The sequence below is a fragment of the Capra hircus genome, chromosome 5, assembly GCF_001704415.2.
Source record: "Capra hircus breed San Clemente chromosome 5, ASM170441v1, whole genome shotgun sequence".
NCBI lineage: Eukaryota > Metazoa > Chordata > Mammalia > Artiodactyla > Bovidae > Capra > Capra hircus.
In genome coordinates this window covers 56,417,490-56,441,840 of record NC_030812.1, presented here as the reverse complement: position 1 = coordinate 56,441,840, position 24,351 = coordinate 56,417,490, and the positions used below count along the sequence as shown (strand labels likewise).

The window sequence follows — 24,351 nt, the reverse complement described above, 5'->3', positions numbered from 1 at the left end:
ACTCCCTTGCCTATTTATAGACTTTTTCAGAAGGTCAGTTGCAGCAGGAGTCTCAGGACAGAGTAATCTGGTCTCAGACCTCCCATATAACTGATGCCCTCCAGACCACCTCTTATTCTGGGGGATCTGTAAGGGAGGCAGCAAAGAAGAATCGGCATTCCACAAAGCTCCAGAGCCCTCTGGAGGGTCAGATCCAGAGTCAGCTAGCTGTCCTACCCTAACTGCCCTTGGTATCGTTTCCTTTCACCCACTGGGCTGGACCAGCTTCCTTGGATTAGTGACCTAAGCAGTTGTGAGGTCTCGGCTCTAGTCCTTGAGTGTTCTACTTTACAACAAATTTAGGAAGGATGGGGGCTAAAGGTCAAGGACTTCTAACCATTAAGATAGCAGCAATCTTCTTTGGAAATCTCACAGGGAACCTGCCTTCTGATTAGGGTGAGTGCCAAACATGCCTAAAGATAAAGTGATGCACAGGATAACTTATAACCTACTAAATCTAGGATCTTGCTAGCCAGACTCCTTACCTCAGAATGGAGACTCTTCCAGGCCTCATTTAATAGGCTCAAGCATTGTTAATAAAAACATTTATTTTGCATTTTATACAGAACAACCTGAAGTCTGCATCGTTGACAGTTACCCAAGGGTTTACAGACAGTATTATCCATCTCAACAGCATGGTTCTGGGGATTAGGGATCCACACAAACACAGGCAGGAGTTGCAAGGGAGGAAGGGGGCACAGCAGGAGTGTATTTTTAATCCTTTCTTAAAAAGGCAGTAGAACCTTCTGAGTCACTTGAAACCTGTGCATATGGGGCTTCTAAAACAAACAGTGTACTGTGAGCTCTTGGAGAAGGGACAGGATAAGAACCTTGATAAATAAAGGGATATTGGCTTGTGGCAGGGGATGAGGAGGGAGGTTTACTATTTTTAATGTCCTCAGCCCCAGCACCTGATAGTCAAAGGAGGCCATGTCCAATCTTAAAAATCATTTTCCTGTTCAGAAAGAGGTACTAGTACTCCTGGGATCAGGCCATGAAGATATCATGCTGGTCTTTCCTAAGTCCCTGTTCTATAGCCCATAGCATATTAAAGGGGAAAAAAAAAAGGTCAGAGGGTAGTGGTTTGTGTTCCAAGGAAGTAAAAACTTAGTTCACATTAAGCACTGATCAAGCCAAATAACTAGGAAAGACCACATATTAGACAGTGCTGTATATACCTGCTGAAAAGAGGTCTCTAGGAAGGACCAAGACGGGAAGGTCCACAGCAACCTTGGCTTGAGGTGCAGTAGGTATAGAAAATCTGGAAAGAGGTGAGTATTCAAGTAATGGGGAATAGAACACTCCTAGATCTTAATTTTAATAGGATAATTTTAAAAAAGAAAAATAAAAACCAAATATTGGTTGCCAGTCACAAGATATACCATGGCCTTTATGATCATCTGGTAGCTTAACAACAACAACAAAAAGGCCACAGCATCACCAATAGATCTTGCTAGGAAGTGTCTGTGTGCATGGGAGAGGTTAATGGGGCTTAGCACAGCTGACAATCCAACATGATTCCTATGGAAACAGAAGGGGCAGAGTCCTCGTTTCCTGGCCTGTTAAAGGGTGGACAGAGTAGAATCAAAAGCTCTGAAGTGACGGCAAATTCTCTGCACCCAGCTTTGACCTAGGGAAAGAGGAGCCAAGCTCTCACTCTGAAGATGGGGGTGAGGGCAAACCTAGCCCACGCTACATGCGTTAGTCCCGGTCATCCTACAGCTGACGGCAACTCACACCAGGCAGGGGAAGGGGCTGGTCAGGGGAGAAGGGGTTGCTTTTCTTCTTTTAAAAATCTTAATTTATATTTTAACCTCAAACTTATGATCAGTGCCTCAGATACAATTTAATCTTAAGTCTTTAAAAGCCCCGAAACAAAAGTATACTTTTTTTTTTAAGGATCCCTCACTCTCTGGTGGATAGTTTCCTCCCCGTCTTCGTTTCACCCTGACTTAGAGTCCACAAACTTCATCAGACCGTCTGTGCTCATGGACTTGGGTCTCTCTAGAGGGAAGCCTAGGGCTCGGCTCCAAATGAGCTGTGCTAATACACCTAGTGCCCGTGATACCCCAAACAGGACTGTGTAGTAATTCATCTCCGTCATGCCGTAGTACTGTAAGGTAAAAGAGAAAAAAGTGTTAAAGCCCCACAGGTAGCTGCATGTACAAGTCCAGGGTGATTAAAAGCCTTAACCCAGTTAGCCTTAAATAGAAATGACTGGGAAAAGTATAGCAACTGGATTCTGAAAGCAAATCATCATCCCTTCCCTCCAGCCCACACTTTCTACACCACAGGCAACTTTATCCACAGGGTTAAGGAAGGAGGTGGGAGAATCCTGGCTCTGACTAGGGAGTTGATTTTGTGCATGGCAGAGAACAGTAGGGGATGGTATAAATTAGAGGAAAGCAGGGAAGGGAGGACTCACCTGGAGCAGCACCCCGCTGTGAGCATCTACATTGGGCCACGGATTCTTTGCCTTGCCCTGCTCTAGGAGGATATTGGGCACAATCTTGTACAGCTGAGCAACCAGCTTAAACATGGGGTCCTGAGGCAGGTGTTTCAGAGCAAACTCTCGTTGACAGGTGTATCGCGGATCAGTCTTCCTTAGTACTGCATGGCCATAGCCCGGGACGACCTGCAAAGGATGGGGTCGGGGGAAAACCAGTTGTATTCTCAGGCAGAAATTTTTGCCTTTTCTAAATTCTTCACGGCAGACAAATGGAAAAGAAATCTCCTCTAATTTAGGGAGTTATCTCATTGTTTTCTCCTTCATTCTTTCAATTTATTGAACTTTAGTCTTAGCGTCTTCCTTAGTTGCTGAGTATCTCTGCTCACCCGTCCTGAGTTGAGTGTGTTCCAGATGTAGTCTCGTAACTTCTCATCTGACACATCCTTGCCAACTTCCTTCTGAAGTTGTGTCAGCCAAACAAGCACTTCCTATGGGGAAGGGTTAGAGAATAAATGTCACTGTATCCGGCAGGAGAGAATGCCAGGATCAGAAACAAAAGCATGTCAGTGAGAAAACCATGTAGCAGGAGAAGAAGAGTCTTACCTGATTCGCCAGTCCATGCAGGGGCCCTGCCAGCCCATTCATGGCTGCCGCAAAGGACAAATAGGGGTCTGAAAGGGCACTGCCCACCAAGTGGCTGGTGTGGGCACTTACATTGCCACCTTCATGGTCACTGTGGGGAAGTAAGAAAGGAGAATCAAGGCCCAGAGAAAGGAGAAAAAGGGGCAGACTATGCTAGCAGGGACCTCGCTGTTCTCTTACTGTCACATATTTGCCTAGCTATGGGCTCACACCAGCCTAGAGCCAGTCATTTATACATAAGCTCTTGTAAGAGATGTCCCAATGTTATTATCAGCCTTTGTTCACTAATCCACAGAGCTGGAAAGGTTACTGGTTGATGATGCCCAGCCTGTGTGCCATGCTCCCTGACTTTCACTGAAGCTTTAACAGCAATGGCCAGAAGAGGGAGCTCCTGGGAAGCCAAAGGGCTCATCTAAAGTGAACAGCTAGTACCTTTTCCTAGCTAGAAAGTGAAAGAAAATTCGCTTAGTCGTGTCCGACTCTTTGCGAGCCCATGGACTGTAGCCTACCAGGCTCCTCTGTCCATGGGATTTTCCAGGCAGTAGTACTGGAGTGGATTGCCATTTCCTTCTCCAAGCTAGAAGCACTAGCTTATTCTTAGTGTGGTTATGGTAATCTCACTAGACCTCTTGTGCCTTTACCAGACCCCTTTCATGCTTTGTATCATTCCATATTCTGTGCTTCTGTCTCCTTGCTGCCTACACCTGTTCCCAAAAGATGAGAATGTTAAGGAGCTTTTCCTTTTTTTTCTCTTGGTGCACTGTGCGGCATGCAGGATCTCAATTCCCTGACCAGGGATTGAACCCACACCCTCTGCAGTGGACGTGTGGAGTCTTAACCACTGGACTTCCAGGGAGGTCCCAAGGAGTTTCTCTTGATATTCACCACCAATCCAGCAACCTGGTGGCTGGGTCTCCCTCACCTGTGGATGGTGAGGTACAAGCGCATGAGCTCCGTGAACTGAGCATCAGTATAGCCTAACATGTTGGTGAAATTGTGGGACCAGTCCAGCTTAGGGTCAATGGCCCCAATACTGCTGCCCTCTCGGTACAGATTCCGGTAGATCTTTGCTGCAACACAAGGAAGCTTTGCGATCAGATCCATACAGTCTTCATAAATCAACTGATGGTGAGAAAAGGAAAATGGAGAAAAAAGAAGAGGAATTATCAACAAAGAAGAGTTAGGCAGGGATGGTGTCTCTTCTCCATGGATTCAGCTCTTGGATTGATACCGATATTTGGATTATATGCTGGGTGGTTATATATGGAGTAACAGCATGACCATGTAACTGAGTAACTGTTATGACCCCAGCACTGCATCACGGGAGTTACACGTGGTATCCCGTGTATATTAAAATAGAATTCCCAATTTTTCTCCATTCTACAAAATATATAATGACCTTCATTTTACAGAAAAGGGAACTGAACCTCAGAGCATTCAGTCAATGCCAAAGTCAGATTTCAAACGCTTACATGTTTAAACATGATCTTTTCCACTATATGACTTTGCACTCAAAGAATATGCTAAGACATTAGGTTATTTAATAATTTTATGTTCCATCTTTTAAAGAAAATTCACCATATATGCTAAGGGTCAAACAGTGACATTCAATCATTAGTTATTAACAAAGGCTTCCATTTTTAAAGCACTTACTATATAACAGGTACTGTGCTAAATAGATTATTTTCAGTTTTTTCTTTTCTTACAATAGTCCTGTAAGGTAACATATCCCTCATTTGTAAAAATTGGGGCACAAAGTTACCCACTCAGCTAATAAGCATCATTTAGCTTAAATTATTAACTCATGGCCATGCTCATTTCATCTATACCCTTACTTTCCCCTCTCATCTCCCAAATTATTGAGTGAATCCAGATATCTCATGTATAACGTAAATATTTAGGCATGTATCTCTAAAAGATAAAGATCCTTCATAATCAAAATCACAAAACCATTATCCCAATGAAAAAAAATTTAACAAATCTTAAATATCATCAACTAATCAGTATTGAAATCCCCCCGCACCTCATTCATTGATTAAAGCTCCCCCTCATTTGTTTGTTTTACTGAAAAATAGCCCACATTACAATTGTCTGATGTCTCTGAAGTAGTTTTTAATCAATTTAAGTTCCCTCTTATGCTGTCCTTTTTTAACTTTGCAATTTACTTGTGGAAAATCAGCCTCATTTGTTCTGCAGAATTTCCCTTAGTTTATATTTTGCTGGTTATATACCTGTGATGTCATTTAACATGTCCCTCTGTCCATTTTATTTCTGACAAACTGATAAGAGATAGAGGCTTGAGCAGATTCAGGTTCAATTTTTTTTCTTTTTTTTTTAGCAAGACTTTTTGATAAATAGTGCTATGTTCATTTATTAAGAGAAACATATAACATCTGGTTTTTTTGTGATGTTAATGGTTTGCTCAACTTTTATGTCTCAATTTTATCTTCTCATAGGGATTTTAAGTTCCTCTAGGGAGGAACTTATTAGGGTTTTTTTTTTTTGGCCATGCTGCACAGCTTTATGGGATCTTAGTTGACTGACCAAGGACTGAACCTGCGTCCTCTGCAATGGAAGCAGAGTCCTAACCACTGGATTGCTAGGGAATTCCTATTTTTTCTGTTAGTAACAAAAAAATTCAGGAATTCCTTGGTGGTCCGGTGGTTAGGACTCGGTGTTTTCACTGCCAAGGCCTGGCTTCAGTTCCTGCAGCCAAAGAAAAAAAAAAGAAATTTCTACTTTCAGCCACAGTACATAGGAACCATGGAGGAAATACTTGTTGAATGATATTATATAGTGCTCTCCTATCAAGCTAACTGGCTAAATCTTCCTGTAAGAAGTCATGAGCTGTTAGTTCTGCTGGAACAAAGAACAAAATCTATAATAGGTATCTTAAATGAGATAATCTATGTGAAGTCATCTATTACTCAAGTACTCAGCACTGAATTTTGTCAATGCCACCAAGATTCAATGAGAATACTGCCAAAATTAAAAAGCTACTTGAAGCAAGAAGTACTTAGCTAACACAAGTTCTCAGGAGATTACTTACATGATAATCATACTATTAACCACACCTCCTTGCAGATTTACATCCCCCAAGGAAGTAGATGTTTTCCAGAAGTAAGCATCAAGGATATGCAGCTCTAAGGGACCTGGACTGATTAGCAGAATGCCAAGAACAACAAGATCCTGAGCTAGGCCAACTGGCATCTGTGGACTATGTACTAATTTTCACAATTATTTGTGAAGTATGAATGACCGATTGATAAAGAAACTACAAAAAGATTGTTTCAACCTCTACCACTGAGGATGAAGTTTATGAAGCAGCTAGTATCAGACCAGGTCTGACAGTGTGGGATCTTTACCCTGCTTTTTGTAGTGGGAAAGCTGTACTGTCAAGAGATTCAATAGATAAACACACTGACAGAGAACTCCTTATTTCTTCTTTAATAAGCTAATAAATAAGACTGAGGTGCTACTTAGCTACTGGTACTAACTCATTCTTCATCTTTAAACCCTCAGAAAAAAAAAAAAAAAGGACAAAACATGCCACCACCACAACTGCCTGGAATAAAGGTAACACAACTGGCCACAATCATCACTGTGACCCAGCATCTCTAGGGCTAGAGAAATTCTGGCCAAGTGTTTAGCAAGCAATCATTTTTAAAAAATTTTTATTGGAGTATAGCTGATTTACAATGTTGTATTACTAATAGCTATCAATCATTATTAAGAAGACACAGAAAACGAAGAGTCAGTACTAATGGTGAAGAGACCCTGCTGCTGCTACTGCTAAGTCACTTCAGCCGTGTCCAACTCTGTGCGACCCCACAGACGGCAGCCCACCAGGCTCCCCCATCCCTGGGAATCTCCAGGCCAGAGTACTGGAGTGGGTTGCCATTTGCAAACTCAATTCTGAACCTGGTCTCCACCAGCTACTAGCTGCATGACCCTGGGCATGCTACTTTATTTCTCTCATCTTCAACCTTGCCATTCAGTAAAATGAGAATAAACAGTAAGGTCTACCCCATGGGGTTGTTCTGATGATTAAATCAGATGAGTATAAGCATTCAAGCTGATGCTTTCAAGAGCTGTTTGTTAGGTGTTGGAATGATGACTTTACTATAAACAGCTTCAAACCCTACACATACTGTTCATAGGCCTTACTAGAAAAACCTGATCTGTCAGCTACTTTGCAAATTTTACCCAATCCAACAGTATCTTAAGGCTACCTCACAGTTAAACAGCTTGTGCATCAGAGTAATCTCCTAGTCACAAGTGAAGTTAAGTCAATTACAAAAAGACCTAAAGTCATGTAAACTGCTATGGAAGAAAAGCTTTAGGCAGATCATCCTCTTGAGATATATGTAAAACAGCATGAATTGATAATTCTAGAAGAGACTTGGATCACATGTACTCTTTAACATAAACTTTTAAACAGAAATAACCAGGTGAATGCTGTCATGTAATCCTACTTAAGCAGAATGGTTAAATTAAGCGAGAGAACTAAATTGAAACAGTGCTTCAGTGACCTTTGAGAGAGGGACAAGACGTGGCAGCAAACCGGCACCAAGTTCCACTAGAGCAATTACTCGAGCTAACTTTTGTTCAGTATGAACTTTTATTAGACACACACCCTGAGGCTGACGGATTTATCCGTAATGCTTATAAATAGTCTCCAGGTTGATAAAGTCCTGAAATACAATCTTTGCCTCAAGACAGCCACCCTCAAATGACATCTCCCAAGAGGTGGCAGAACAACCAACCAATACCTGTACACTGAATCGGAGGCAAGAGCAAGCAGAGAACATTCATCTTCCTGATTCAGTAAAGGACAGTGTGAAGCAACGCAGCCTGGAAGGATACCTGGGAAATATCTTATAGGTATTTACTGCAAAGTATGAAGAACTCTACAATCGTCAAGGCAACAGCATCATAAGATCATAAGTAGTAACAGGCACTCCTGAGTGGTCAGTTTCTAACTAACAAGTTTTAAGAGAGATCCTGGGCTTGATTTAACCTTTTCTGTTATGGTGACCCACACAGATAACAATGACTTGAAACAGCATTTTAAAAAGAAAATGAAAAGCAATAAATTCCGGTTATACAGCCTTCTGAATCTGCTGATTTGTGACTTCATAAATAAACCCTTGTGGAGATGTTTAGTCTGCATCATTCCTATACCTTTCTCCTCAAAGCCAACCAGACTAGTGTCAATTGTAAACTTTCTCTCCCTCTTTCCCTCAACAGCACTCAATTCTGTATACACAGCTGGTACTGAGTAAACACTGACCAATCAAATGGAGTGGGATTTGCCAAAACCCCAAGGAGATTTCATCAGACAAGTGGGCCATACTATTCTATGAATAGTATGAACTCACAGTGAACTCTTTAGGGGCCTTCTGGTCAAAAATCATTTAATGCATCTGCTTTGCCAAAAGGGACTTTTCCATTCCTATACTACCTGTCTCTAAATAAGAAACAAACAAACAAAAAGAAATGTCCTTCTGTAGACCTAGCCAGATAAACTGTACTTTACACAGTATTTGTGAGGTATTGGAAAGAGGAGGGCAGGAAGTGTGTCCTACACACTAGGACAAGGCCCAACAATCTTCCCATACTCTCACAACAGAGTTCAAACTGTGAAAGTCACACTGTGTTTTCAGAGAATAAAGCTCATTTGCTTTTTGCATCCTCATTCCAGGATACTAACTACCCTTCCACTCCTGACAGTTACCTGGATGGCTTAGCCCAAACTGTGGCTGACTGCAATTGGTCCTTCCTAGATTCCAGAATTGCCTTAGGTGCCATTCTTCCAACTTAAAAAGGTTCTCATTTGAAGAAGAGGAGAAAGGATCTTTTGGGGCCAGGGTATGTCTACTCTGCGAAACCTTCCTCAGGGACCCTGCAATTAAGTCACACCTTTTTCAATATTCCTACAGTGCTGTGTACATACCTCTATTATAGCAAAATTACTAAACTGTAATTCTTTTTTTACGTGTATATAACCCTTACTAAAATCAATAATCTTGGTGATAGAAAGTATTCTTCATTTATCTTTGTAATTCCAATGACCCATAAAAAGCAAGCTTACAATAAAATTTTGTTAAACGAATCTGTGGCATAACTCAGGGTAGTAATAATTTTCCTAAGGATTCTTCATTCCTTTTTCTTTCTTCACACTCAGGTCCTTTGAATCTCTATCAAACATCAATCATCACAGCAAAGTTTCCTACCTCCCAGTACTTGGTTCGGTTGACACCCTCTGAATATGCTCGGGCAAAGTTACTTTCACTGTTGAGAGCTGTAACAGCTGCACTGAGCTGAGACATGGGGTGTAGATTAGTGGGAAAGTTGTCCAGCATGGTGACCACGTGGGAAGGTAGAGCTGCCCTCTTTGCCCACTCCTGTGAGAGCCAAGATACCTGTGAAAAGGAAGACATCGCTCAGAACACTAGACAAGAGAAAAAAAGACAAATAAAAAGACAACAGGGGACTTCCCTGGTGGTCCAGTGGTTAAGAATTTGCCTTCCAATGCAGGGGACATGTTACCGGGCAACAAAGCCCACATGCTGCAGCTGGAGAACAGAGAAGCTCACGTGCTCTAGAGCCTGTGTGCCACAACTAGAGAAAGCCTGCGCATGGCACGGCACGGCACGGCACAGCACAGCCAAAATTGAGAAAATGAGAGAAAAAGAGAATGAGTATTCCCTGGTGGCCCAGTGGTTAGGACTCAGCGCTCTCACTGCTAGGAGCCTGGGTTGAATCTCTGGCTCTGAGTAACTTGCAAAATGGTAACAAAGATCTTACAAGCTGCCTGGTGTGACCAAAATAAAAAATTAAAAATAAAGAAAATGGAAAGACTAACTTCAAGTAAATGAAATCCAAGAGATTTCAATCTAGTCCACTTACAAAGCAGAACTCTGCTCTGATTTCCTTCCCCTCTATAAACTACCACCCATAACCAGAATAATATTAAGTGCTTGAGATTAGAAAAAGGCAAAGGAGGGGAATGAGAACGGCTAATGTCCTTCTGCTTACCTGTTCCTCTGCTGGGATTTGTCCAGTTACCAGCAGCCAAAATAAGCCCTCTGGCAAGGGTTCTTCACCCCCCTTAGCCTTTGGCAGCAGTTTCTGGCATTCCGGGATGCTATAGCCTCTAAAACGGATGCCCTTGAGGGAGAGGAGTAAGGATTACAACTCAACATAAATTGACTGATCTCACTTTCTTCAGACCTGTCAACAAGTTACAACTTTCAAAATGTAAATCTTCAGGTAACTTACTCTTGCTTTGTACTTTTACTAGTTGATATATTTAAAAGGTAGAGTTATTCTTCAGCTATTCCATATGTACCTATTTCCACCTCTCAAAATATATAGGTGTGTGCCCTATTTTGTTCTCCTCACCCTTAGTGATTTAATCCGTGGTGTGCACAACTCACTAAAGTCAGTGATTACTAGCGATCGACAGGAGGTCTCTTACCTCATCAGGATCAAGAACTGATGTTTCATATACCAATCCCTTCATGCCTCGCATGCCACCATACATCTAAAGAAAAGAAGAGGACGTAACAAGTTGTCCAAGTAATTCAGGCAAGAGTTTGTTAGAGCTTCATGGGATCTGGGGGAGAAAATTTAGTCTCTGACTTGCAAAACTTTGGGAGACTTCTGAGTTAACTTTCTATAGAATGTAATTTTGAAAGGAAAACTGCTAACACTGGAAATGAATTTTTTAAGTTGAGAAATCACTATCTTTAGTGTTTCTGCCTATGCTCCCTTTTGTTATTTTTTTCTCCTGCCCACCCTTCTCCCCTCATTCCCACCAACCAAAGTAAACAGAATGGGATTGACTATAGGGAAAGAAGATGGAGATCAATGGCTAAATAGTGTTATGAAATTATCATCTGAGCTGCTGAGATTCTCAGAACTGAAGAAAAAACCATCCTAAAGCTGTTCTATAAGGCCAGCTAGAGCTATGGTCTAACTGGATGATCAATTCAGAGACAGAGAACCTTGGGCCCAAAAGCTGAGGGGTTGGGAAAAGTAATAGGAACTTCATTCATCCTTTCCCATACATGAATTAGGTTAGCCTCAACTATGAAATCTGTAGAAAAGAACAGTCTAATTTCTAACAGACACCATTAGCTTCAACATTTCCCCATGTGGGGCAGAATGCTCTGAATGGTCAGTGAGGAGGGTGGTGCTTCTGTCCCAGTGTGTTGCCGAGCTCCTTTTCCAGGCAAACCCCACAGCCCTCACCATGTCCACAGTGATCTGGCCCACCACCGTCTTGCCATGTTGCTGCCTGAAGGCCTTCACTCTGGTCTGCTCCTTAGGTATCAGATCAGCCAATATGTCTTTCAAATTCTAAAAAGAGAAGTAGAAAGGCTAAGTGATAATCAAAATATTGATTGTATTTCTGCAAAGTTGATATGTTAAGACTGCTTTTTAGAATTTGGCTTTCTCTGTCAGGGAAGCCTGGTCAACTGCTCTGTAGAGATAAGGGTAAAAGAATTAGGCAGAGGAAGAAGGGAATGGGGAGTTGTTTAATGCATAGTTTCAATTTGGGAAGACAAAAGTTTTGGAGATGAATAGTGATGATATATGTGAATTACTTTACAATTTACTTTACTTTACTTACTATAAAGTAAGTAAATTTACTTACTTTACTTACTATACCCTAAACTATAAACTTGAGAACAGTCTATTTTCTAATTAGTACCATAAGCTCCAGCCATTTCCTTTTATGGGACAGAACGTTTTGAATAGTCAGTGAAGAGAATGGTACTTTCGTTGAAGTACATTATGGAGCTACTCTTTCCAGCCAAAATGCCACAGCCCTTATCATGTCCACAGTGATTTAGCTATCTTAAAATAGCAGTAGTAATAATGGCTATAACAAGAGTCCTGGTCACCTCCAGGAGACACTTGGGATAATGCTAAGAGCCTGGATGGTAGCCCACCCAAGGGTCCAGCGGCCTCAATGATCCTCAGTCCTCTTTTCCAAACCTTACCGTGGAAGAAGCACTGGCATGCCGGGCAGCAAGAACAAGACAGGATGCATTCTGCAAAAAAAACACAAAAGCTTATACAATCATCCTCCTTCCTAAGTATTAACAAGTAATTACAATGACTCAACCTCTCTCTCTCTATTTTAGCCTCTGTGGACAGTTTGACATATGAAAGCTGTATAAGGCCTTGAGCAACCTGGAAAGAATTTCCAGTCTGGAGGCAGCAGCCTCATCTGCACTCCCCGAAGAGCCTCTCCCATCACCTGGGTTCTAAGGGCTGGGCTTTGTTAGGCATAATGGAAACGGCACAGAGGCAGTTGTTAAAGTACCCAGTCCTTCAAAAATCTAGCTTTCCGTAGCTCTGAGGAGCCCTGAGAAAAGCAACGAGGAAACTGATCAGTCCCTTGACCGGGCTGCTAATCTCTCTTCAGCACCTAGTCCTTTGGCAGCACTTCAACCTCTCCAGTCTAGGAAAGTCCAGAGGGGAAAGCAACCTTTTACAACACTACCTGAAATGCTCCTGGAAAAAGCATGGAGAAGACAGGATATCTACAAAGTAACAACCAGACTGCTCAACAACAGCAATGGAAACTAGAAAACTGGTAAATCAGCTTTAACATACTGAGAGAAATTACTAGACTTGTGTACCCAGGTGAGAAAGAAAAAACTCTTAAAGGAGGCAAAATAAAGACATTTCAGGTAAACAAAACCTGAGAGTTTATCACTTACACACCTGTACCAAACAATTTTCTTTGAAATTGAGGTATAGTTGATGTACAGTGTTCTGTAAGTCTCAGGTATACAACATGATTCATAATTTTTGAAGGTTATAGTCCATTTGTAGTTATTGCCCCACTTCACTCTCCCCACTGGCACCCATTAGTTTATTCTCGTATCTGTATTTTTCTTTTTTGTTATATTCACTAGTTTTCTTTTTTAAATTCCATGTAAGTGATAAACAACATCTGTCTTTCTGACTTATTTCACTTCACATGGTACACTCCAGGTCCATCCATGTTGCTGAAAATGGTAAAATGTCATTCTTTTTTATGGCTTAGTAGTATTCCATTGTGTATGTAACACATACATCTTTATCCATTCCTCTCTTGATGGACAGTTAGATTGCTTCCATATTTTGTAGCTAGGCTATATTTTTCTATATTTAGACAGAGTTGTTTTTTCTCCCCAAGAAACACAACTTTCTATGAAGATTGCTGAGTTGCAACAGAAAGTTCACCACTGCCTTTGAAAAAGACAACCAGTTGTACTACTACCAAATTGTAAGGACTTAGGCAAGGAGGCTGGCTTTTCTTCATGAGATTATTTTGAAGATAAATTAGATAGTAAAAATAAGCCCCAGGGTCCTCATCTATAAAATGGTGCTGATACCCACTATATCCCACAGGGCTGTCTTGTGATGATTAAATTACAACGGATGTGGGAGCACTTTGCAAACTAAAGATCACACACACACACACAAAAACCATGCAACAAGTCTATACCTCTCCTTTTGCCAAAAGGTTAGAGATACTTTTTTAAGTAACTACAGTCATCCCTCTGTATTCAAGGGGTAATTGGTTCCAGGACCTCCCCACCCTCAACAGATAGCAAAATCTGAGGAAGCTCAAGTTTCTTACATAAACTGGTGTAGTATTTGTATATAACCTATGCATATTTTTCCATATACTTTAAGTTATCTCTAAATTACTTATAATACCTAGGGCAATGTAAATGCTGTATAGTTAAAAGTACAAAGTAAATGCTATGCCAATAGTCAGCACATGGCAAGTGAAAGTTTTGCTTTTTGGAACTTTCTGGAATTAAAAAAATATGTTCGATCCGCAGTTGGTTGTACTCACAGGTGCAAAATCCATGGATAAAAAGGGCCGACTGTATTGCACTGCTGTCTGACTGTGCTAGAAATCATCTGAACTAGTGGTATTGTATAACTTCCAAAACATCACATGCTTAAGGTTAGACTGAGTAGTGCCTGAGGCTTTTAGAATTTCATACCCCTCTTTCTGCTGGGGCAGGAGGAAGAAATGAAAAGGGAAGAGACCCTTCAGAAAACTTTATTTTAAAAACAATCAAAAGAAAGAGAAGTCACTCAGTTGTGTCTGACTCTTTGTGACCCCATGGACTGTAACCTGCCAGGCTCCTCTGTCCATGGGATTTCCCAGGCAAGAATATCCAAAGCTAAATTCAGAGAACACAAGGCAAGCTAATGTGGCCCTAAAACAAAGGGGGAAGCCCTCAAATTGTTAATGAGGACTGCTTGGGACTCCTCTCATTAAATTTCTAAAGAATGTCCTCTAGTTCACTGAGGACCATTTGGGCAGAAAGTACACAGCACAAATAGCTATTTAGCCTGTTCATCCCACACGGGGTGAATGGGAGTGGACCCAGCACTCAGGAAATACCTATTTCCTTTATCTTACTAGTCATCAAAAAGTGAACAAGGGAAAACCTTGAGTGGGTTCAAACTACTCTTCTACAGCACTTTCCATGTTCAAGCTATCCCATGCTCCACGGTCCCACAGATCCCCTATTATAGAAGCCCCATTTCCTGGAGACCACATCAGCACTCAGCAGACCCTTTAATTGTGGGTAGTTGGTTATGTGGGTTTGCTTTTAAAGAGGCTATAGGGGAGATGGCTATACCATCTGAGAGAAAAAAGAAGTTGAAATCTCTCCATAATGATAATTTTTTCACTTCTAAAACATCTTTAAGTTTCTATAATGGCTGGTTACTTCACTGGCAAGAGGAAGACATTGTAAGAATAATGTAAGGTTAAATCTTAGGCAAAAGAAAAAAAAAATGTATCCAAGCTAAGCTGACAGAATGAAAGCCTGATCTTAAGATGAAAATGAAATTCTCTCAGAATGGAGGTCTCTCTATTCCACCAATATGCCTGTATGAACATTAAACAAAAACAGTTTTTTCCCCTTATAAGAGAACTACTAGAATCAATGAGTTTCCCTCTCTTTTTACTTCACTTAAGGTTAAAAAAAAAGGAAATCAGAAAGAAAAGGGTGGAAGGTCAACTAACAAGGCTATAAAAATGCAACATCATTTAAAGGCATCAGATGGAAAGTATCACCATACTTCCACCACCAGCAAAGTCTTAATTTCCTTTGTAGAGCGTGTCTTTGCCATTTAATGAGGCACCTTAAAGTTAACTTGAGGAGAGCTGATCTCAACTGTCCCTAAGCTCCATCTGCAACACTTCTTAGCCAGATCTCCAATTTGCAAAAATAATGCTAGTGTGTGAACAGCATGGCTATGTAGCTCCAAAGTGAAGGTAGAACATTCTGTTCCTACTATACTTCTGGTTGTGTGACCCTAGCCAAGTCATTTAATCTTTCTGTGCTTTAATTTCCTTATCTCTAAAATGTAAACAATCTACCTGAAAAAGAATTCAAAGTAAAGATAGTAAAGATGATCCAAGATCTTGGAAAAAGAAGAGGCACTGTTCAACACACTATAAATATTTAACAACAAACTAAAGAACAAACAGATAAACAATAAGTTTAGTCGTGTTCAACTCTTTGCAATGCCATGGACTGTAGCCTACCAGGCTCCTCTGTACATGGGATTTTCCGGGCAAGAATACTGGAGTGAGTTGCCATTTCCTTCTCCAGAGGATCTTCCCTACCCAGGGATCGAACCCGGGTCTCCTACAATGTAGGCAGACACTTTACCATCTGAGCCACCAGGAAAGTTAAACAATACAATAACTTAAATAAGAATCAATAGCAGAATAAGTGACACAGAAGAAACAGGTAAGTGAGCTTGAAGACATAAATGAAAAAAAGAAATGAGGACAGTCTGAGACGTCTGAGACAATATTAGATGCACCAACATTCGCATTACACAGGTCCCAGAAGGAGGAGAGAGAAAGGACCTGAGAAAATATTTGTAAAATGGATATAACTGAACCTACCTCAAAGCACTGCTAGGAGGGTGAATTAAGTCAATATTTATGAAGCACTTATGATCATGCCTGGCACACAGCACCAAGGGCTCTGTATTTGTTATTTAATAAATACAGAAAATTAAATAGTATGGCTACTTTCCAGCACTCTTTAATATCAAGTTTAGTCATATTTTAGCTCACCCTGCAGCCTAGAGGGAAAGAAAAACTAAAGAAATATGACGGATTTTAAAAACAATCAATATGGAGAGAATATTGGAAAAAATTCAGGTTAGGATAACTTTACCTAATGATGTAGAAGACAGAGCACATGGCTTGGAATTAGGAAAGGAAATCTGGGTTCCAGTCCCAGCTCCATTACTAAATAACTGAGACATCTAAAGCAAAACTATTACTGTTTCCCTTTCCCTCTCCACATCTAGGATAACACTCAAGCTACTTGGCTCCAAAGTCTGATCCTAAGGTTCCAACAAGGACATATATATAAAGGTACATAAAAACCTTGCTATTTAAAAAATATGACTGCCTGGCCAGCAATATTACCGTTACCTGGAGCTTGTCAGAAATGCAGAATCTTGAGTTTCACCTCAGACCTATTGAATCCAAATCTGTAGTTTAACAAACTCACTAGGTTGATTCCTATGAACAGTATTTAAGTTTGAGAAACAACCATGATTTAAAGTGTTAAGCAAGGAAGCAGGGGGAGAACACCAGGAGTCTAGGATGTGGTGTTCTCAAGAGTCAAGGCCTGGATCCAGGTCCTGCTGCTATTCAGCTGTGCTACCATGGCTCTATGGCCTAACTTCTAGTTTCAATTTTGACATCTCAGAATTGGTAATAAAGCCAATTTCAGGGTAGACAAGTGGACTATATGAAATAATTTGCTTGAGAGCATCTAGAGCAGTGCCTTCTGCATAGCTGAGATCAGTAAGCGTGTTTCTTAGTTATGTGTCGGCTTATTACCTGCCAACTTGTGTCACAACTCTCTCGTGGAGCTGGATCCCAGGAAAAAGACAGTCAAGTCTGTCAATAATTCCCTGTAGCTGAAGAACAGGAAATAAAGCCCCAACTTTCTGAAGGGCCTCCTGACCAAGAGTCTCAGGGAGAGGAAACAAATTTAACTAACTATAATCTAACACCAGCAGAAGGTGTTAGAGGGCGGTCCTACCTTAGGCTACACACCTCATCTCATCTACCTCCTGGCTGCCAGTGAAAGCTGCTAAATGGCTTTTGTACAGTGCATTCAGGCTATACTCACAGATAGAACAGGCCAGCTTACAAATCTCTGAGTCATCCCGGAACTTTCAACTCCTAGCTCCTCCCCCCAATTCTGGAGGTGTGGCAACTGAGCTTTGGCTTCTGGTTATGTGCCACGTGCGGAGTCATCCTATGGGAAAGGCAGCTGTCAGGTGAATCAGGGAATCATCTCCCTCAGTAGGTCAGCTGCTTCATGGGGAGAGATGGTAAGAGCTACTTCCAGAGACAAGGGCCAGGCTCACAGCTTCTGTCTGCCAGAATTCTCTACAGGGTGGTGGGAATTACCATCACTAAAAGGCTTTTTCAAACCCCACATGCTGCCATCGCATGCCAATAACTTTTAGTGAGGGGGCTATTACTGATAGAAATGGGCTGCAGCTGTCAAATGTGCTATGCTAGGATGGAAAAATACAATTAAGGGAACCTCTATCTTAAAAGGCCAAGGGAGGAAAAGGACAAATAAAACATGCAGGAAATTCTGCCAAAGATTTGCTTATAATACTTTAGGGTATTGACCAAATCCCCTAACAAAAATCAATTAAAACTACTCCCTTCTCCCCCAGATTCTGCAAACAGTAGAATCCCATTTGGATAAGCACTTACTTAATAATGTAGTCACTTCTCTCTTACTCCTATTAGCCTAGTATCATCATTGATCCACATCTAGGACCCTTACTCTACAAGGGAAAAGCCAAATTTCCTTCAATACTCCATCAAACACACATTCAGAACATGTCCTGGCACATACCCAGGAGCTCCAACATCAAATTTGTGAGCCTACAAACTACTGTGTATAAAATAAATAGGCTACAAGGATATGTTGTACAGTATAGGGAACATAGGCAATACATAATATTTATAAATGGAATATAATCTACAAAATTGTGAATTACCATGTTGTACACCTGAAATACTGTAAATCAGCTACACCTCAATTTGAAAATTAACTTTAAAAAAACTTGTGAGAGACGCTCCTGATTTTATTAGAGCCCTTGTCCATTAACAAAAGATCAGAGCTTGCCAAGCCAGCAGAACTGGCTTAGTTGATGAAACAACACAATTCTCTAATAACTGCAAGAAAAATCTTGTGCTATGAAGGCTTCCAGTGCAGAAGAAACAACTTGCATTAAGTAAAAACGAACACACACAGGACAAAGACTCCTCTCTGCCCAGAACCAGGTCAGAGAACTAAAGCCATTTAACATCTGTGTTTCACAAGGGTAATATTGGAGGTCTACTTGCACTACTTGGTCAGGCCATTCAACAGCCTGAGCAGAGAAATCTTTAGATTTCGTACTCTGATGCCCTTCGTACTCACAAGAATTCCCTTAATAATTCTGCCCAACTCCCATTGTCTAACAGACCCTTCTCTAAAGGTTTGCTGATTATTCAATGAAGAAGACCGCAAAGGACACCAATTCAGCCTTAGGAGAGAACTGAATCCTAATTTTTCTTTCAGAGAAATTCTTATTGTTCTTTAATAGTTGCTAAACACCCATCTGACCTGACCTGCCCCTTGAGAAATCTGTATGCAGTCAGGAAGCAACAGTTAGAACTGGACATGGAACAACAGACTGGTTCCAAATAGGAAAAGGAGTACATCAAGGCTGTATATTGTCACCCTGCTTATTTAACTTCTATGCAGAGTACATCATGAGAAACGCTGGACTGGAAGAAACACAAGCTGGAATCAAGACTGCCAGGAGAAATATCAACAACCTCAGATATGCAGATGACACCACCCTATGGCAGAAAGTGAAGAGGAACTAAAACGCCTCTTGATGAAAGTGAAAGGGGAGAGTGAAAAAGTTGGCTTAAAGCTCAACATTCAGAAAACGAAGATCATGGCATCTGGTCCCATCACTTCCTGGGAGATAGATGGGGAAACAGTGGAAACAGTGTCAGACTTTATTTTTTTGGGCTCCAAAATCATGGCAGATGGTGATTGCAGCCATGAAATTAAAAGACGCTTACTCCTTGGAAGAAAAGTTATGACCAACCTAGATAGTATATTCAAAAGTAGAGACATTACTTTGCCGACTAAGGTCCGTCTAGTCAAGGCTATGGTTTTTCCTGTGGTCATGTATGGATGTGAGAGTTGGACTGTGAAGAAGGCTGAGCGCCGAAGAATTGATGCTTTTGAACTGTGGTGTTGGAGAAGACTCTTGAGAGTCCCTTGGACTGCAAGGAGATCCAGCCAGTCCATTCTGAAGGAGATCAGCCCTGGGATTTCTTTGGAAGGAATGATGCTGAAGCTGAAGCTCCAGTACTTTGGCCACCTCATGTGAAGAGTTGACTCATTGGAAAAGACTCTGATGCTGTGAGGGATTGGGGGCAGGAGGAGAAGGGGACGACCGAGGATGAGATGGCTGGATGGCATCACCCACTAGATGGACGTGAGTCTGAGTGAACTCCGGGAGTTGGTGATGGACAGGGAGGCCTGGTGTGCTGTGATTCATGGGGTCGCAAAGAGTCGGACACGACTGAGCGACTGAACTGAACTGAAACACCTATCTAGAGAAAATAGTCTAAAACAGACTATAGCTACTTTTGAAGTCATTTAAAAATAATCACTAGTTAGGGACTTCCTTGGTGGTCCAGTGGTTAAGAATTTGCCTTGCAATACAGAGGACGCAAGTTCAATCTCTGGTTGAGGAACTAAGATCCCACCTGTCAAGGAGCAACTAAGCTCATGTGACACAACTAGAAAATCTGTGCTAGATTCTGTGTACTGCAACTAAGACCCGATGCAATCAAAATAAATACATATTTATTAAAAAAATCACTAATTAAAAAGAAAAGCCCAAACACACACACACATATATATTAAATATAGTTACAACCAAAAAGGACTGCATGTGGCTTTACTGGCCCAACAGGAGGGGATCACCAAAGCAGCCAACTGGGACACTTGAAAAAACACAAATTTCCAGACCCACCCCACCTCTGCTGATCCAGAATCTGCATATAGGATTCATAAATGTGCAGTGTAAACAAGCCACCCCAGTTGATGATGCGCACTGTGAACTTACTCACAGATCTTTAAAATAATAACATGTTAAAAGAAGTATAGGAATTCAGGCAAGTTCATGGAAGAACTGAAAAACAGATCCTAAGATCTGCTGCTAAAGTTGTCTCTCTACTGGTTTTAATTTCACTCAAATCCTATTCAACTCTATTACATAAGGCATCAAAAACAGGGCAGAAGGAATTACTCTGTGGCTTTAGGAAGCTCCACCAAGTCTGGTTTCCCGCCTTCTGCCCACTTGGAATGTCAGCCTTCCCTTCTGATTACCTGCTTAATCCCTGCTTATGTCAATGCCTCCCCACACCCACGCATTCAACACTACTAATCGAAAGACCCCAAGGAAGAACAAATACAATCACTCGACCACTAGCACAGGCTGAGGCATCGCTCTCCACTGGTCATCTTTGATTCATCTAGTAAGCCATCAGGCAGTTGCCATTACTTTGGGTAGAGAGAATCAAAGAAGTTTGAGAGTTTGCCCTTAACAAGTATTAGGCTTTAAGCTTAACTAATATTTCAAAGGACAAATTGACTCAGTTGTGTAGAACCCAGTTTCAGGTTTGAATTTACAGAAGAGATGTGTAGTGGTGTGGGCTTGCTGTAAAGTGTCTTGAAAAAGTCTAGAAATAATCTATAAACACTTTTGGATTGACTTAACTAAAGTTATCAAACAGCTTAGAGGAATAATTCTCAAAGATACAAGAAGTAGGGCTGTCTGTCACTTTGGTATTAAGAATGCAGAAGTTAATTGGTGGATCTACTCTAATTCCCAACTCAGCACAAAGCGAAGGCACCCACAGCTAATACTAAAGCCATTGCTTACTAGAAATTCATTCAGATAAACAAGAAGTCAAATAACCTTAAGGTTCTGAATGAGGTGGTCTCTTCAACTCAGGTGCTCATTAAATTACCTGACAGTGGGCAGGGTGGAACAACAGAACAATTATTAGCATTTGTGTCTCCTAGCAAGGTTAAAAAGTTTTCTCAGAAAAGTGAATTACACCTGACTTTGAGAATCAAAGTGGTAGGCTAGAAGACTATTTTTGCCTTCTAAAGCCTACCTTAATAGCAAAAGAAAAACTGAGCACGATTAAGCTGTAGGCTAATCTGGAAAGTTCAGGCAGGTGCTAGCAATGCTGTCAAATTGAAAGACTTCTTGGTATTCTGGCTATACTGCTTAGATCTCAGGGAGTTTCCACTCCTCGGTCTGTTGAGCTTTTTATAAGGGTTGAAAGCCTTCTAAGGGCTTCCAATATACAGGTTTCTAGGATCCTCAGGTCCAACAGGAAAGTAAACAAAAGAATAATGATCACTACAATTAGGTTGCCTTGTCAATTCAAAAACTTTCTGAGTTTCTTTCCCCAGAGGTTTAAGAGAAAAACTAAATTCAAATGTAAATTCCAAAGGGAGTTTCAAACTGTAGTTAGCAGCTCTGGAATGAGCTAATTATAGTATCTCCTATTCTGCCAAAACACTATCCAGAACTTGTTTCATTTCCCAAGAGGTTTCCTTTCCCTGTTCCCTGGTAGTGGAAGGAACTATCATCAAGTGAGACAAGTATCTCCTAAATGGTCAGCCTCCACTGTGCTGCTGCTGCTGAGTACCTGGAAAAACCTGTAAATGCTACAGGCTTTACCTTATCTGCCAACCATTCAAGATAACACACTGTAAGCCAAAACCTTTCTAGGTTTTTCCTTTCCTCCCCTTAGGTGCTGGCAGCTTTAATTTGACTGCAGAAAAAAGAAGTGTAAGTTCTTTGCCAGAGTCAAGGTCACTTGTGGGACTGTCCCTGTTTGGATTAGAAGGCTGGGACCCCTCAGCACACCAGTCTTTCTGTTTAAAGGACCCAGTTACCCAGAGACAAAAGTAATTTTGGTAATATGAAATTGAAAACATTGTGTAAACAACAATATTCCTTATGATCCCAACAACAAAAGTCAAATAAAGGGCCCCCCATGGGACTTCCCTAGTGGCTTAGACTCCATGCTCCCAATGCAGAGGGCCTGGATTCCATCCCTGGTCAGGGAACTAGATTCCGTGTGCTGCAGCCAAATAAATTTTTAAAAAGTAAAGGGGTCCCCCAAAAGAGGAACCTTTCTTGGGTAGAGCAGACTTAAAAGCAACAGTAAAACTTAAGTGAGCAAGTAGTAGGACCGGTCACGTAACCTTGGAATTACTATCTCCCGCCCAGTTATCTTCACTTATCAGCCTGCAGTTTATAGGAACGAGTTTTCCCCAATCACATGCGATAATCGCAGAAGGTTCTACACAAGCCCTCCACCCCACCCAAGCTCCTCCTATATAGAGTAACTGCAAAAGTCCCAAGGACAAAGAGGACCCGAGTCGCATTCCTCCAGAAGGAACTGCTATGCTTGGTCACTAAATGCTTAAATAACTGGGTTGGAGAAGAGGAAGCCGGCAGTTCTGAACCTGACAAGGACCTCTCTACCCAGTCGAAGCTGAAATTTGCCACGGCTCCAGCTCGGGCCCAGGATAGAGTGAGCACATTTGCTCACCCATGCCACTTCTCTTAGCCAGCCCCTTCTTCCAAACGGGCTCTTTCCCTAATTCCAGTGGAATACATCTATGTTCTTCACTCCTTTTTCCAAGGCCAAGCAGCCCCGCCTCTTCCACCCTTGACACGCTTGGTGACAGCTCGGCCCGGCCTCCCCACCGGCCCAAGACCTCAGGCCAGGGCGGGCAGCACTCACTTCACCCGCAATGGGCCGGAAGGCACATAGCCCTGGGAACTCTAAGCAGGGCAGGCGGCCAGCCAAGCGCAGGGCCCCTTTAAGACGCGCTGGGGTGCGCCTGGGTAGGGGAGGGAGACCCCGGACTTGAGGGCCTGCAGTTGCCTCAGCCCCACCCTGGAACCGCACGGTCCCTCCTAGATGCTCACCTTAGTTCCGAATAGCCGGGCGGCCGCAGTGAGTAAAGCCATGGCGGGCGAACTCGGGGATCTGCCAGGGAGGGAAGAAGGGAAGAGAGCTGCGGCAGGAACTAGAGGCGCCGCCGCTGCACCAGAGGCCGCGCGGACGAGGGGAACAAGGTTGAAAGGAGGAGGCTGAGGGATAGAGTAGATGAGCCGGCGGCGGCGCCCAACCCGGGGTCCTCGGTGAGGCCCCGCCTACCGCCCGGAACCCGCTCCCGCCCCCTCTCGGGGGACACGCCTCGGGCTCGGCCATTGGTCCAGTGTGCGTGGGGGGGGCGGGTCCTAAGCCATTGACAGCAGTTGTGGCGGGGAGGATTGGACCGTCCGAGGTAGTCTAATTGAGGGTGGATGGGCGGGGGGAAGCGTGTAGGTGGTTAAGTATGTGCCTGAGAACTCAGTTAACTTCCTTCTTAGGCTTTTCCCCTTGCCCTTAACACGTTTAGGATTAACTGTAAGGTAGCTGTTAGAAAAAAAACGCTCCAAGGACTTTGACCTTTGAAAGGTCCTCGGAAACCAACCCCTTACTTAATACTATCACTGCAACTGATCCTACTCCATTGGCATGCTTTCTTGATCAATGTCATTTGTTAATGACTTAATGGCCATAGACTAGGTGACATCATGTGGACACAGGCTATGATGCCAGAATTAGCTACTTGGAAATCATTTGAGGTAAGCAGAAGCCGTGGTATTATAGATACCAACAGATCCTAAAATGTGGAGAAGGAAAGCAAACGCAGGAACCTGCATATCGGGTGGTCTTTGCCAGCAGTCAGTTCTGTGATTAGTGCCAGGAAACCCAAGTCTATGAAGTGTTATTTGCTTAGTCGTGTCCTACTCTTTGTGACTCTATGGACTGTAGTCCACCAGGCTCCTCTGTCCATGGAATTCTCCAGGCAAGAATACTGGAGTGGGTTGCCATTCTCTCCTCAGGGGATCTTCCTGACCCAGGGATCAGAACCCAGGTCTCCTGCATCGCAGGCCGATTCTTTACCATCCGAAAGTATCAGACAAAGCAACTCCTGCAAAGGCCCCCTTAATGTGAGGGCTTCCAGAGC

The 24,351-nt window shown here is 42.3% G+C and overlaps 1 protein-coding gene across 1 annotated transcript; it reads right to left on the bottom strand.

Moving 5' to 3' along the window:
* CS (citrate synthase) lies at positions 568–23,489 on the bottom strand. Its single transcript, XM_013963947.2, has 11 exons — positions 23,261–23,489; positions 12,145–12,195; positions 11,390–11,497; positions 10,614–10,679; positions 10,172–10,303; positions 9,367–9,555; positions 4,053–4,252; positions 3,092–3,221; positions 2,875–2,976; positions 2,465–2,674; positions 568–2,152 (listed from the first exon to the last, which is right to left on the bottom strand). Exons 1-11 carry the CDS (start codon positions 23,300–23,302, stop codon positions 1,982–1,984), a joined length of 1,401 nt encoding a protein of 466 aa, XP_013819401.1. The 5' UTR covers positions 23,303–23,489; the 3' UTR covers positions 568–1,981.